Source organism: Metopolophium dirhodum, chromosome 1 (assembly GCF_019925205.1).
Source record: "Metopolophium dirhodum isolate CAU chromosome 1, ASM1992520v1, whole genome shotgun sequence".
NCBI classification, from domain to species: domain Eukaryota; kingdom Metazoa; phylum Arthropoda; class Insecta; order Hemiptera; family Aphididae; genus Metopolophium; species Metopolophium dirhodum.
In genome coordinates, this window is record NC_083560.1 from 137281826 (window position 1) to 137298292 (window position 16467).

At 28.1% G+C, this 16467-nt stretch overlaps 2 protein-coding genes across 2 annotated transcripts; both read left to right on the top strand.

Annotated features, from left to right (window-relative positions):
* Positions 1-1574: 1574 nt before the first annotated feature.
* Positions 1575-3161, top strand: LOC132932623 (jerky protein homolog-like). The gene has a single exon (XM_060999000.1). The coding sequence runs from the start codon at positions 1575-1577 to the stop codon at positions 3159-3161; it is 1587 nt and encodes a 528-aa protein (XP_060854983.1).
* Positions 3162-11768: 8607 nt separating this feature from the next.
* Positions 11769-15819, top strand: LOC132932624 (uncharacterized). The gene is made up of 10 exons (XM_060999001.1): positions 11769-11955; positions 12101-12268; positions 12687-12761; positions 13017-13175; positions 13253-13366; positions 13941-13994; positions 14110-14363; positions 14467-14629; positions 14984-15067; positions 15788-15819. The coding sequence occupies exons 1-10, from the start codon at positions 11769-11771 to the stop codon at positions 15817-15819; spliced, it is 1290 nt and encodes a 429-aa protein (XP_060854984.1).
* The last annotated feature ends 648 nt before the right edge of the window (positions 15820-16467 follow it).

Below are 16467 nucleotides of genomic sequence, written 5' to 3' on the forward strand. Positions count from 1 at the left end.
ATCGATTAACAGGGAAGTCAGTTGGTAAATGATGGACTATATTATTATATATATAGATGTGTGGATTTATTAATTCACATAGGTAGGTATTTTTCGGTATTTATTGCTTAGGGTAAAATATTATTCATTAGTCATTAATACAATTTTTTTTTATATTACACCTTAAAGCGAGATAGTTGGTCGCAGGGCCTAAAATAAATGAAACTTCGTACTACACTATTTTATAATTTCACATAATTTAATATGAGTTATCCCTCTCTAAAAATAAAATATAAGTTAAACATTTTTTTTTATTAATTTGAAAATTTAACATAACACCTGTATAGAATAATTAAAAGTATAACCTAAAATTATATTTAAAACTGTATTTTTCCAAGTTCAATATTATTTGTCAAATCATATTTTTCTTGAACTTCTTCAAAAACCCCTTGATACCATTCCTGTTTTTTTGCATGTGTATGCATTTTAGAATGTCTTTTTTTTTTGTTTATCCAATTAAAGACAGCTGGTTGAGGATCAAATTCGTCTAAAGCTGACATGTTTATTTTCACATACAGAGAATCTTTTATTACTGTAGGAGATAGAGAAGATCTTGTTGCAGTTTTTAATAAGTTGTAGTATGAAATTAATCTTTCAACATCTGCCGAATGTGGTTTAGCAGATAGAATGCGTGCCTATGAAAAAATAAACAAATTAATTAGTCACTTCTATAACATTAATTTGTAAAAATTAAAAAAAAGAATAAATTAAAATTATTTACCACAGCAGTGCTAAGAGGTTTCCACGAATCATTAGATAATAATGATTTTAGAAGATTAGATGACAATTGTTTATCTTTTATACATGATATCCCAGCAGCTTCTTTATAAGACACAATAAAATCAGCCAATTCAAAATCAGGGCAGATCACTTGATGTGCTTTTTCAAGTTCTTCGTCACTTATTTCATCACTTACTTTTTCTAAAGCTTTCAATGGAAGCCATTCAGATGAATCAAGACGAGTGTTGAGGTAATTAACAATATGTTCAATTACATCATTTCGTATTGCAAGAAACGAACGTTTATCAGATACATATGAATTATGTTTCTTTCTTCTCGATTGTTGACTTTTATCAAATAATTCAATGTTATGCAGTTTAATAATATTTTTATCAAATTCTGGATTATAAGTTACAATTATGTTTTTTTTGAAAACATACTCCCATCCACCCAATAATGGACTCACTTTTAAATTTTCAATCATTTGGACAACTGTATTTTTTCTTATTTCTATATCAAATATTAATACATCATCCGTTTGAATTTGCTTTTGAAATCTACTACAGTAGAGCCTCGATAGTCCGGACCCCCGATAATCCGGTGAACGCGGTAATCCGGACGGCAAAATTCCATTTGTTCGTAAATAGATTTTACGAGAATTCCCGCAACCCAATTAATCTATAAGATATTGTTATCGACAAATACAATTTTGTCATTTTTATTACCTGCTGTTCCTAGTACATAATAAATCGATACCCGATAGTCAGTTCGTTTACTTCTTTCTTGTCGAGTGGTTATTATTCTTGTTTGTTACAATGGCTCCTCGTAAACACGTAACTTTGACTTTAGATCAAAAAATTGAAATAATTAAGCTAATAGAAAATGGCCAGAACTATGGTATAATTGCTGAGAAGTACGGAATAGGTAAATCGACTGTTGGTGACATAAAAAAAAATAAAGACAAAATTATGAAGTTTGTCAGCACAACTGAACGTGGTCCAGGCACACGTAAAACTTTAAAACAGCCGGAAAATCTTGTTCTCGAAAATGCTTTATTTATGTGGTTTATGCAACAGCGGAGACAACACATTCCGATAAGTGGTGAAATAATTTGCGAAAAAGCACGTTTATTTCACCGTGAAATAACAAAGAAGGAAGATGGTTTCACTGCTAGTAAAGGTTGGCTAGACAATTTTAAACATCGTCATGGTATTAGGCGCCTTAAAATAACGGGTGAGAAACTTTCGTGTGACGAAGCATCAATCGAACCATTTCGAAATGAGTTACAGCGAGTCATAAATGAAAACAATTTGGACCTAGAACAAATTTATAACGCTGATGAATCCGGTTTATTCTGGCGAATGTTACCAGAGCATACATTAGCATCAAGTCATGAGAAAAACGCCCCTGGGAGAAAAATTATTAAAGCTCGAATAACATTCATGCCTTGTGCTAATGCAAGTGGAACTCATAAGCTGCCTTTGCTCGTTATTGGGACTGCACAAAAACCACGTGCGTTTAAATCAGTTAACCTTCCCGTATGCTATCGTGGACAAAAAAATGCTTGGGTCACTCGTGTTTTATTTTTAGACTGGTTTCAAAAACAATTTGTTCCTATAGTTCGTGAGCACCTTTTAAATGTAAATTTACCTCCAAAAGCTTTATTATTGTTGGATAATTGCCCTGGACATCCATCAGCAGAAGAATTACGTAGTGATGATGGCAACATTTTTGCAATGTTTTTACCTCCTAATACTACAGCGCTTATTCAACCGATGGATCAAAATGTAATTCAGAATATTAAATTAAACTATCGTAAGTCTCTCTTAGTTAATGTTCTTGCTGATCCGGTGCATGGTGAAAACCTTGTTGATGCTCTAAAGGCCATAAATTTAAAAGACGTAGTTTTCAGTCTTGCAAATTGTTGGAAATTGGTCCCGCCAATGCTCATAAAGAAATCGTGGAAACACTTACTTCCTTTCCAAGCAGAAAATGAAATCGACAAAGTTGTTGAAATCGATGACATTCAACTTTCTACGCTCATAAACCAGATACAGGAAACATGTACGAATAAAATGTCTGATTCTCAAGCACAGGAATGGGCTTGCCGTGGCGCAGACGAAGATTTAGCGAATCATGAAATCTTAACTGATGATCAAATTCTACAAATTGCAGCAAAAGAGGATGATATTGACGACGAGGATGAAAGTGGCTCAATCAGTACAAGTAAAGTTTCTCCTTCAGAAGCTGTGAATGCACTGAATACTGTATTGCAATGGGCAGAAGATGAGAACATGGATAGCACTGATATTTTGTTGGTACGTCAATTAAGAGAACTCGCTTTTGAAATGAAAATTAAAAGTATTATTCAGAAAAAAATTACCGATTACTATACGTCTTAAGTTCTACATACATATTATTATAAACATTTTTTTTTGTAATTCATTAGTTTAGTTTTAATTTAATTTAATTATTATTCTTGTAATTTAAAATGCAATAAATATAAAGATGGCGAAATTAAAAATAAAATCTTAGTCATTTGAGTAGGTAATTTTGAAAAACCTCCGGTAATCCGGAAAATCGATAATCCGGACGATGCTCGGTCTAAATTCGTCCGGACTATCGAGGTTCTACTGTATAAAGATAACCGATGTCTGTTAAAAAGCAAAGCAACATCATCTTGTCATAATCTGTCAATATTTTATAAAATCCTTCAGATTTAACATCATTATCTTCTGATTTCTTTTTTAAAAAATATTTAACTAAAATACGCCAATTTTTTAGAATTCCTAGAAGTAAGTTGTATGTAAATTCAGTCCACCTCACTTCAAAATATTTTGGAAATTGTGTAAAATTCATGCCTTCATTATTTGCTATATCTTTCAACTCTCTGGTTCTGAGACCAGATTGATGGAAGTATGAAGATATAGCCGAACATGCAACAATAAGTTTATGTACTTCAATTACATTAGATGTCAGTTGTCCCCATGCTAGGGCACTTCTATGCACAGCACACCACATTTTTAATAATGGTCCTTGAATATTATTAGAAAATCTATCTGAATCTATTAATGCCCACAATCCATTTTTTTGTCCAATATTAATACTTGCTCCATCCGTTGCAATTGAAGACAAAATGGATAAAAAATCTTCAAATGGCATTAATTCTTGTACTAAAGATTTAATTACTTCATTATGATATCCAATCGCTCCTTTTTGAATAGGTTCTTTAAAACCTATAAATACTAATTCAGAATCTCCATTAGTTAATATTATGTTAGCCAATACATGAATGTTGTCAACCTGTGTTCTATCAACAGAACCGTCAACTCTGAGGGATATAGCTAGCGCGGTTTTCAGTTTATTCATTAATAAAGGTTTATCTGTTTCAACTATTGAGTTCAATAATTCATTATGTGTTGTTGGATTGATGTATTGTAAATCACCTTCTTTAATATCAATTTTTTTAGGTGGTTCTAACAAATTTAATTGGCTTTTTTTAACTTGCACAACCTCTCTTGATGGCCAAGACCAAGCACTGAGAGTACCTCTTTTAGCATCATTAAATACTTCAATCATAAATTTTCCAATTTTGAGAGCTAATTTTTCATTTTGTTTTAGAACAAGTTTATTTAAAGGTGCATTAATATTAACTTCAGATAATGATAAATTTTTTATATTTTCTACTTTTATACATTCTTTATGTTCAATAGAGGCTAAATGATTAATTAAAATTTCATTTCTTGGAATTGTACCTAACTCAGTACAAATGGGTGGCAAATGATTTTTTTGTCTAGTATGTAATAAAACAGTAGATTTATGTTTAACACAAATAGAACATCTAACCATTGTACGACCTTTTTCTTTATTTACTTTTTCATAACAAGGATCCCATTTAATTTTGTTTCTAATTTCTTTGGTTGTTTTAAGTATTTCAGTACTACTAATTTCAGAAACATTGCTTTCCACTTCTTATATTTGAGTAACATTAACTGTTGAAAAGTTAAAATAATTAAACTATGTTAAAATAAATTTGAAAACCTGGATGTTAGAATAATTTCAATGATTAAAATAATAAAAAGTTGATTGGTAGGTAATAAAATTAAAAATTGTTACTAAATAGTAAATGTTTACATTTAACAATAATAATATAGTTATTTTACTTATAAATAATACAATATGAATTCATAAACACTAGGTATACAATTGTATTTTTATCTTAATACCTACCTACTTGTGTTCTGTTGATTTTTTAATCATTTTTGTTCATATTTATTTAACCAAAAATGAATAAACAAAAATATAATAATTATAGGCTTATACTGAAATTTATATTCTATTATCATATGAAATACAAACAAGGCGACAAGTCAAAATAATTATAAAAAAATTATTGTATTATTTATATACATATTTATACATATTCATATATATATATGTTATATATTCCAAGTAGCATTAACTTTTACTTAAAATTTAAAAAGTAGGTAGTAAAAATCAAACTTTTAGTATCATATTATTAAATTATTATTGTTATTTAATATTTTATAATATTATATTATAGTCACACCACTCCTACAGTCATACCTATCATCAATTTGTAACATTTATTATTTTTTATGATTCAAAGTTAAATACAAATAATAATAAACTATAAAAATAAAAAATAAATAATAATTACTTTTGTTTTGAATTTTAGTACATTTCTCTATAATATGTCCATCATCCTCAGCTGTTCTTTTTCTAACAACAAAACGATCCATAGCACCTATTAGTGTAGTATTATACTAAATAATATATTATATTTATTCATATATATTATATATATTTCATTTAGCACAAAATAAGTTTTACTACGTATTTATGGTACCTATACATAATGATAATATTATAATAATATCTTAGTTCATGGTATCATACAACACCAGAGCCCACACAGCAATTCCATAATATCAATATTACAATAACTTTAAAACTGAATTATATTTTAAATATTATGATTATAAAGTTGGTTCAACATTTTATGAAGTTTAAAAATGTAATATTACAATTTATATATTTTCTCAATGATACAATTTAATTAGTTTAATAATATTTAAGTTTAAACCAAATGAAAATATTAAAATAATATTTTAGTTTTAATTTTAAACAAGGTTACTCTGACAATATTATTCTAACTTTTTATTTAAATTAAAATAATAATATTAAAATTTTAAATTCTTGTAAATATTTTACAAATATAAAATTATTAGTGTATAATAATATTGTATATTAATCTTAGGAGAACATTTAAAGCTAATTTAATTTATAATATTTTTATTTTTTATTTATTTAACATTGAAGTAACCAGTCCTTTATTAATAACCTGCATTATTGTTTGATAACACCACCGATAACGATGACTTTGATCTATCTATATAATAATATATATACTACTATTGTAAATACAATAATTCCTATTTATTAATCATAGTGTGATTAATATTTAGACTGCATTAGTTTTACCAAAAACTGAATAATTATAAATATTGAATATTAGTTATATATAATTTTTAACTCGATCCGTCACTTCCGTCTAGGGCAGGGATGGCAAATATAATTTTTCTAACATGCCAATTTATGACATAATTAAAAAAAAAAAATTTCAGCCGTGCGCCCGCCACTATTATTATTTGTTTTAACACTGAGAATTTTTACAAAATATAAATGAAAAATGAATGACAATAATGTAAAAATACAAAAAAAAGGGAAAAAAAATTATTATTATTATATATATATATATTGTTTGTTAGAAACCTTTTGCTTAGTATTACTTTAAAGATTTTTTATGTCTGGCGTTGATATGCTGTTGCTTGTGAAATCCAATTATTGGATGTCCAACTATTGTAGTAAGTTATAAACAGCTATCAGGGGGGGCTAGGGGGCTATAGCCCCGGGCCGCAAGTTGAAAGGGGCCACAATGTGTCAACTCATTTTTTTTAAAACATTATTATAACTTATAAATTTTAAATTTATGTCATATGAAAATGGACTATGGACTTGGATACTCCATTATACCGACACACAATAGATCCAATTATAGGTATAGTGGTCGTCAGCTATATAGGGCTAGGATTTATATAAGCAATAACAGCATGTATTTTTTTACGTCCAGATGGAGTTTTAGTGAGTAATGTCCGCGATATATATTATATTCTGATGAGAAAAGTACTATTTTTATTTTGCATGTTTTTGCAATATTTTATTGAATACTTAGTATGATCGTACCATATACGTATGTATTGTATTTAATCTGGTAATAATTAAAATGACCAAACTATAGGTATATAACTTGGTTTTTTGGTCCAACATAAATTTTATTTTTATAAATACGCAATCCAATGGTAGCGTGGTACAATATATGCAATAAAAGAATGAATAATTTGACGGAGAAAGATAAACACAATAAATAAATAAGGCATACTAAAATAATATTATTGAGGTATGTGATAATTGATAAATAAAATATAAATCATTTTTAATTTTTAATCTCAATATTATAATAATAATCACTGATGTATTATTATTCATTATAGTTCATAACTATTTAGATCTCCGAGATAGCAGATAATAGATAATTATATATAATAGATCTTAAAGATTTTGTGTTCACTATATACATATATGCAACTATACACGGAAAACTAAATATTTCCAAAAACTATTTAATATTGTTACATATTTGGAGTTTTCTCTTTAGATGGCTTAATACCACACCGAGTACTTGCGTTTAAAGGGATAAAAATCATGAAAATCGATACAGTAGAATTTCAGATATAACTTGACAAAAAATCATCTCACGTTTTAATAATATTAGTAATATAATATATTAAGATATAACATTGCATCTATGATAGGGCCCTATAATAGCCTGTATGCACGCGTTTCATACGCATCGCGTACGGGGACGCGTTCGCCCGCGTATCCAACAACGAGTCGCGTTTTATACGCGTCCATGTGAAACAGTCAATATATAAATCACGTAATTCTGAACGCGACCGCGACGTATGAAACGTGCGCGTACGATATGAAACGGGCCTAAAGATGAAGATTTTAATATGATTTGTGGAATTGCCGATCCGCTCGGTTATTTCCTTTTTAAAATTATTTTTAGATTTACATGCGGGTACCAATGTACTTACTCTAGCGATTTCGGATTAGGTGGGGTCCTGTCGGCCGTCGCTTAAACGATAACGACGATAATATAACAATATCTTCGTCATTAAAATAATATTCAGTCCGACAATCGTCATTTCGTCAGTGACTATTGAGTATTAATACTATTGACTATAACCAACTATAACATAGGTGATCAAATCGTAATATTGTTAAACTAATAATAATATCAAATTATATTCGTCATACCTACAGAAGAAAACTGTTTCAAATCGAAAATTCTAAGTTTTCACTTTTCAACAGCTTTGGTAAGTAAAATCTTACGTTATTAATTTGTTTTAATTTTACTTTACTTATACAGCCATATAGGTACCTATATATCTGTTAAGAAGACGTGAACGCCACACACATATTTTGTAATTTGTTGTCTCCGTCTTACAAACGTACTATAAAAAAAAATATATGTTCTATAGTACTACATATCAAATTGACGTTCGGTATATAGAACCAATTTATTGTGCTTTAAAAAAAAAATAATATGCAATCTGGTTTGGTTTTGTAACATACCTACTGTTTTTAAAAACATTTAGATTTTCTCGTGTGTTGGGAAAATATGAATTTATATTTTGTTTTTGTTTTCATGCTTTATGCAGACCAACAATATAGCATTAGAGTGAATTAATATACCTATAATCAAACTTAAATAGTAAGTACATATTATCTGTGTTTATACATTATTTTTTTACGACCTTTTAATTTTTAATAGGGTTATGATCATTTTTATAATATTTTACATACTCACAATTTTCATAAAAATTAAAATATTTAAATAAAAAACCAACATACATAATGTTAATTCCAAACCCTATTATAAATGCCTTTAAGCTTGATAATAGGTTTTAACTTTAATATATCAAAGCTCACAACACAAAATTGTTTCATGATGTACTATTGTTTAATAGATGAGAATACATTAATATAGGTTAATTATATATCAGGTATATTAATATAGGTACGGTTAGTTTAGGTAGTTAAGTAGTTTGATAGGTTTTTTTTGATAGCACTACTAACCAATAATTAAAATTATTTTAAATTAAATTTAAAAAACCTAATGTTCTCAAACTGATAACTTAAATTGTAGTTATGTTATCAAAAAAATAAAAACGCTACGACACAGATAAAGTTCTTCCTTGTGCGTTGTAGAATTTGGGTAATTCAACAATAATAAATAGAGATAGTACATTAATTGTAAGACGAAGACAACAAATGTGGGTATCACGTCCTTTTAAACATTCTTAGTAAGTTTATAATATAAGTAATATAATATATATATATATATATATTAATATTAAATAAATGCATGTTTTGGTTATGAACATTTTAGGAATTATAATTTTAAAAATGTATAATATATAATATATTTTTTATAATATTAAGTTTGATAAAATTGATTTATGATTAGAAACATAGATACGATGCTAGGTACAATTGTTACCTCATATATATTACTATTTTTTTTTTCAGTAAGATGATTAAAAGTAATAGGACTAGAAACAGGAAAATTAAAGAGGAACGAGATTTAGTGAATAATTTATTTACATTGGACCAGGGTACAGAGTCTGATACATTTATCATTTCTAGTAATACAAGACAGGATAATAGTAATATCCCCGTATTAACATTAGATAATTTAACTCCTAGACTTGATCCAAATCTGGCATCAGGTGTTCATCAACCACATTCAAATTCTTTATTGTCTAGTGTATCAACAGTTGATAATTTGTCCAAAAAGCAATCTACTGATAATAGTAATTCCTTAGTACTTGATACAACAACATTACCAAATCTTAATGATAGTCTTGCACATTGGGCTGTTAACCATAATGTTCCAATGACTACAGTGAATTCATTATTATCATTATTAAGAACCCACAAATGTTTTTCATCCTTACCTAAAGATAGTAGAACACTTTTACATACATCTTCTAAATTTGATTATACTCTACGAGTCGTAGAACCTGGCTTGTATTACCATTTTGGAATTGCTAAAGGCATTCTCCAAAATTATGTGGCAAATGAAAATTATTTTTCATTAAAAATTGCTGTAGGTATTGACGGACTCCCTCTTTCAAAATCCAGTGGAAGTCAATTTTGGCCTATTTTAGCTTACATAATAACTACAAATAAGAAATCTCAAGTTTTTCCAGTTGGAATGTATCATGGGTATACGAAACCCAATGATAGTGATGATTATTTATTAGATTTTGTTAATGAGGCAGTAGAATTATCATTAAATGGGATAGTTGTACAAAATAAGAAAATTAATGTTTCATTTAATGTCTTCTGTTGTGATGCACCAGCCAAGAGTTTTGTCCTCAAAACCAAAGGACATTCTGGATTTTCATCATGTTCACGATGTAAAATCGAAGGAGAATACATTAATAATCGTGTTTGTTTCCCATATAATAGAAATAAATCTGCTTTAAGAACTGATACAGAGTATAGAAATTGTACTGATGAAGATTTCCATACATCAACATCTCCTTCAATTCTTACCAGAATACCCAATTTTGATATTTCTAAATCGTTTGTGCTAGATTATATGCACTTAGTAACATTGGGTGTGATGCGTAAACTTATTTCATTTTGGGTTATCAGAGGTCCAGCCAATGTTCACCTACCAGGAAGAAAAATTAATGAAATAACTAAATTACTATTAGAAATAAAGCCTTATATACCTTTGGAATTTTCTAGAAAACCTCGAGAAGTGCAAGATATTTGTCGTTGGAAAGCAACCGAATTGCGTTTGTTTTTAATTTATCTTGGTCCTTTAATTCTTGATGGTATTTTATCAACTAATTGCTTAGTTAAATTTATGGCATTAAATGTGGCAATGGTAATTTTACGAAGTCCGGATAAAGTTCATTATTCAGAGTATGCTCAACAATTATTGGATTATTTTGTAATGACATTTGATAAAATATATGGAAATTTCAATGTTTCTCATAACATTCATGGGCTTCTTCATATCACATCTGATTATGACCGTTATGGTCCACTTGATCAATGTAGTTGTTTTCCGTTTGAAAACCATATGAAGGAAATTAAAGTAGCTCTAAGAAAAAGTGAAAAACCTCTTCAACAATTTATTTGTCGGTACAATGAAAAGTGTCATGTCCGTAATCAAAACTTCAATCAAATTAACAAAGAATTTACTTTAAAAAAAATGCACAATAATGGTCCATTACTTGAATATTTAAATTATCTACAATATCACCAGATTATTTTTGAAAATTTTACTCTAAAAACTAACAATGACAAAGACTGCTATATTTTAACTCATTGTGGTCAGATTGTAAAATGTGCAAATATTATACGTGAAAAAATTGATAGTGTTACATTTATAGTGGGTCAAAGCTTTTTAAACAAGTTCCCAGCATATACTAAACCTATTTGCTCTTCAATTTTAAATATTTATAAAGTTGATAATCTCATGGATAATCTTAAGGTCTGGAATATTATTGACATAAAATATAAAATGATGGTGATACCATTGAATAACTGCACTTATGCTATACCAATATTACATACAGATATTATTTAAAAATTGTTTTAATAAAAGCAAATGTAAATATATAAACCATTGTATCATAAATGTATTAAAATGTAATATAGGCAATTAAAAATAGTAAATAATATGATAGTAAAAATGTCAACATAAATTATTCTTATTTGTGCTGTGGTTATTACCATCAGGTAAATGAGTGTAGGTGTAATTTATTATTTAATATTTTTTAAATTAATTACTGTAATAAATCCAATTTATATATGTATTATAGCTTTCTTTGAGCATTATGTGGTTTGTTGTCAACTTCACAAAAGACAACACAGTTGACGTTGTTCCAAGTAGTTGGTACAAAAATGGGTTGTGTGCTTGGCCAATAAAATGTTCCAATACAAAAAAAATTATACAAAAAAAATTACCACCAAACAAAAAAGAATTTAAATGGCATATTGCTAGAAAGCTGGGATCCTGTTACGGTGATTATAATATAATATTATAGTATAAATGTAAACTACAATATTTATATTTTAGTATTTATTTTATATAGTTGAAACTTATTTTCTAACAATATATGCATTATTATACCTATAGGTATGTCTAATTTACATTCATTTTGTTTAGATACTTACGAAGAAGCGAAATACAAGGCTAAAATTGCTCAAGAATCTTCTGATCTATCAGGAACTGAACATGTATTAAAAGACCGTAAAGTAAGAGCCAAAATGATTGATAATTCACCATCACCGTCACCAAAAAAAAAAGCTATTAAAAGTCCACCTGATATATTTTGTAAGTACAATCATACCTATATCTATATATAATTATTTAAATATTATTAATATACAGTGGAACCTCGATATCTCGAACCTCCATAAGTCGAATTTTCGATAACTTGAAGGAATACCTTGGCCCCTGCCTTACAATATATGATATCTCAAACCTCTATAAGTCAAATTTTCTATAATTCAAATTTTTTTTTCGCCCCCAATCGATTCGAGTTATCGAGGTTTCACTGTACATGGTGTTCATATTTAATCACCTCATTATAATTATATCATATTGTTTACCAGTCCCAATTAGTTTAAAGACCGTTGCCAAACTTTTTAAACACCCTGTGGCCTGTATATAATAAGTTATAAATAATTAACAAAAATAGTGATTATATAATATAAATTAACCCTATCATATAATCATTTTTATTTTTCAGTGAACAAAAGTATAGTTGGTAAATGTGAATCAAACGATGACTCAGATTTAGATCCAGATTACACCATACACATAGGTATCATATTATCAAAAAAATAGAAGTTACATTATTTTACTAGATTAAAATTGATTTAAAAATATTTTAGACCTTAGTAGAAAATATAATATAACACTCAGAGTCCCAATGAATCTACTAAAATAATATTTATAAAAATTATTGCAGTCGTCCTGGTGCGTCTGTTGTTTTCCTATAAATAGCATTCGTAATAAAGTCTCACATTTATATTTTATATATTTCTAAAGTATGAATAATAATAAACAATGATTTTAGATACAAGTCCAATATTTTTAAATGATGATAATGATTATAATGATAACTCTCCAAAAAGAAAATCTTTGAGTGGAACAAAAATATCAGATTCTCAACCATTGAAACCACAAAAAAAGTTTCTAAGTCATACCCAACCTACTAAAGCTTCAAAATCCAAAAGTAATTTTTTAAATTATTAATAATAAACTATATAGTCCAAGAATTAATAATGATATCATTATTATTTTTTTTTTTAGATTTATTTGATACCTTATTGGAAATAGAAACATCGCCTCAATTACAGTCCACTAGTAAAACAGCAATTCCAATAAAAAGAAAACTTTTTGATGATAAATTGTTGAAATCAAATAGTAAGAATACCTATATATTATTTTGTCTTAAGGGGATTGGAAGCAGTGGTTTTCTGTCCTTGTTTAACACAGGCGCAACATAGGATTTTGGACGTGTTCTATTTCTAACAACCTAATTGATATAGTGAAGCGATAAGAATTCTGAAAACAGATTTGAATTTATAAAAATGTGAGAATACTTAAAAGTAATTAAGAAATCGTCATGTTTCAATTTTTGAAGAAGTTAAAATCTAAAATGGGGAAAGTCGATCTCAATAGACTTACAAAAAATTCAAATGTTTTCAGATTTCTTATTGCTTTTATCTATTGCGGTATGTTGGAAATAGAACACGTCTAAAATCCTATGTTGCATGTGTATTAGACAAATACAGAAAATCACCACTTCCAATCCCCTTAACCTATAATACTTATAGATTATATACTACTTAACATATTGTAGTTTTATTAAAATTAAAATTAATCATCATTATCAATTTAGATTTTTCCAAGACATTATATTTTGAGCAAAGTATTTTAATACTAATAGTAAACAAGTTTCTTAACAAACTGACATTTCATTGTTTCTTTTCTTTAGGCTATAGTAAATCTAAAACTGCAATTGAACCTACAGCAATAATGTCAGTGGCTGGTAGGTATTATTAATTACTTTAATAAAACATTATTGTTGTTTAAAGTTTCATAATTTTTATTTTTATCGTTAGTATTCAGTTATATTGTATTTAAATTGTATTATTTGTTTTTAGAATTTCAAAAATATGTAGTGAACACGATGTCCGTCATGAAATATGACATAAATTGTTGTATATCTACTAATCAACTTATGAATGCTAATATAAATACATTGCTGGAAAATATAAATAAAAATTCAATTTCGGTATCAGATGATGGTATTAATGACTATGACTTGAACAATATATTTCCAATAGAGTGTCATGAAGCACTACAAGAATTTGAACTGAAACTTCAAAAAAATGAAAACAACTTTAAAACTATTATGGTAATAACTAATAAGCAATAACACTTAATTCATTTGAGTCTTCTACGTAAAAACAATTGAGTTTAAGAAATAACATAATCAATTTAATCGTCTTAATTTTCAGGTACGCAAATTGTCATTGCTCATTACTAATAAAAGTGTAGGTGACTCACTGAGGCGTGTTATGTCCAGAATGTTTGATGACAAAGTTCTTGAGGATTATTCAACTTATGGTTTCAAAAAAAAATTGAGGTTTTCTTCATTATATTCTTATCGGCTTCTTATTGGTAATTATAATTTCTAACAGTCATGGAAATATCTTTTTACTTAAACTATAAATGTATAAAAATATATAGTTAACATATATAGTTATTTATAGTAAGACAATAAGTGGAATGTAAAAAATTAGAATGAATACGTGTACCATTCAATTAGAATATATTTAAATATTCCTTAATATTTACTCGTTTCTTTCAAAACCAAAACCCCATTCAAGTATATTAAAGTTGATACAGACATTTTAAATTGTACTATATATATTTATATTATATATATGTATATATAAACTATTTATAATATATTATATAGCTATATATTGTTTATATGAAAATACTTATTTAAAGTGGTCATTTTTATTTTAGATATATTGAGGACCAATATCAAATACAAAACGGTACCAGAAAAAGACGTTGATAATGAAATTGGAACATGGCTAGCTCATGCACGTTTTAGGCGTGCTAAAAAAATTAATAATACTATTATTTAATATATATATTGTATATTTATATAAAAAAAAAAGAATGTTAAAAAAGTATTGTTAAATAATTAACTAACCAAACCTACTGACAGGGAGTCAAATAATGTAGAATTTATATTAATTTTTTTAATTTTTCAAAATTATATACTGACTGGGAGTCAATTTTCGGTGAAACACGATTGCGCCCGTCCTACCTTTTAACATTCAAAAAACGCAACACGATTGCGCCCAGCAAATTAGCTCGATAGTGCCCGGTTTTACCTTTTTACCTGCAAAAAACGTAACACGATTGCGCCCAGCAAAAGGGCTCGATTGCGCTCCTTGAAATATAAGGTCTTGCCTTTCTAACAATTTTCCAATAATCTATTTAAAATACAGTCGGAGTGGAAAACTCAAAGTTTAGTTAGGTAAGGTTATCATTTTAACAATTTTCCTTCCCAATTTTACAGGCTTAGGACTGACAACAACTATATTCCTATAGGACATAATTGTTGTCAGTCCTAAGACTGTACAATTGGGAAGGAAAATTGTTAAAATAATAACCTAACCTAACTTAAACTTAAGAGTTTTCCACTCCGACTGTATTTTAAATAGATTATTGGAAAATTGTTAGAAAGGCAAGACTTTATATTTCACGGAGCGCAATCGAGCTTATTTGTTGGGCGCAATTGTGTTGCGTTTTTTGCAGGTAAAAAGGTAAAAACTGGTGCTTTGAGCTAACTTGCTGGGCGCAATCGTGTTGCGTTTTTTGCATGTAAAAAGGTAGGACGAATGTACAGCCGTCAATTTTGCATATAAAGATATTTTTTTTTTTTTTTTTTTTTTTTTTTTTATTATTGGTTAAGCATCAACTACATAGGTTATTAGCTTACAGGTGTAAATTTCTACATTAAATATTATATGTTATTGTACAATTCAATTTTTTTTAAAAATAAAATTATGCTATGAAAGTTTGAAAATGGACCAATTGCTTCGTACAGGTTGTCTGGGATGTTGAGATCTTTTCTGGCTTCGTTGAAGTTTGGGCAGTGGATGATGATATGCTTGATGGAGTAGTTTGTATTGCATGTTAGGCATAAGGGTGGATCTGTCTTTGCCATAAGATGTCCGTGTGTGAGTTTCGTGTGACCGATTCTAAGTCGATTGAGAATAACTTCATTTTTTCTGTTTAGTTCAGTGTATCTTGGCCAGAGTTCAACAGAGTGCTTAATTTCCCTTAATTTATTTTCCGTGGTCATGTGCCACTGTGAGTTCCACAAATCAATACAGTATTTGCTTATATTTCTTTTTATATCCACGAGTGAGGAAAAAGGAATATTTTCACTGTCTGGACTGTTGACTGCATTTCTAGCCGCTTCGTCTGCCTTC

Excerpts from the sequence above, each read along its gene's own strand:
- LOC132932623 (XM_060999000.1), top strand. The coding sequence starts at position 1,575 with ATGGCTCCTCGTAAACACGTAACTTTGACTTTAGATCAAAAAATTGAA.
- LOC132932624 (XM_060999001.1), top strand. The coding sequence starts at position 11,769 with ATGTGGTTTGTTGTCAACTTCACAAAAGACAACACAGTTGACGTTGTT. Across the intron at positions 11,956-12,100 it reads AAAGCTGGGATCCTGTTACG|ATACTTACGAAGAAGCGAAA; the intron begins GTGATTATAATA and ends CATTTTGTTTAG. Across the intron at positions 15,068-15,787 it reads AACATGGCTAGCTCATGCAC|GTAAAAAGGTAAAAACTGGT; the intron begins GTTTTAGGCGTG and ends CGTTTTTTGCAG.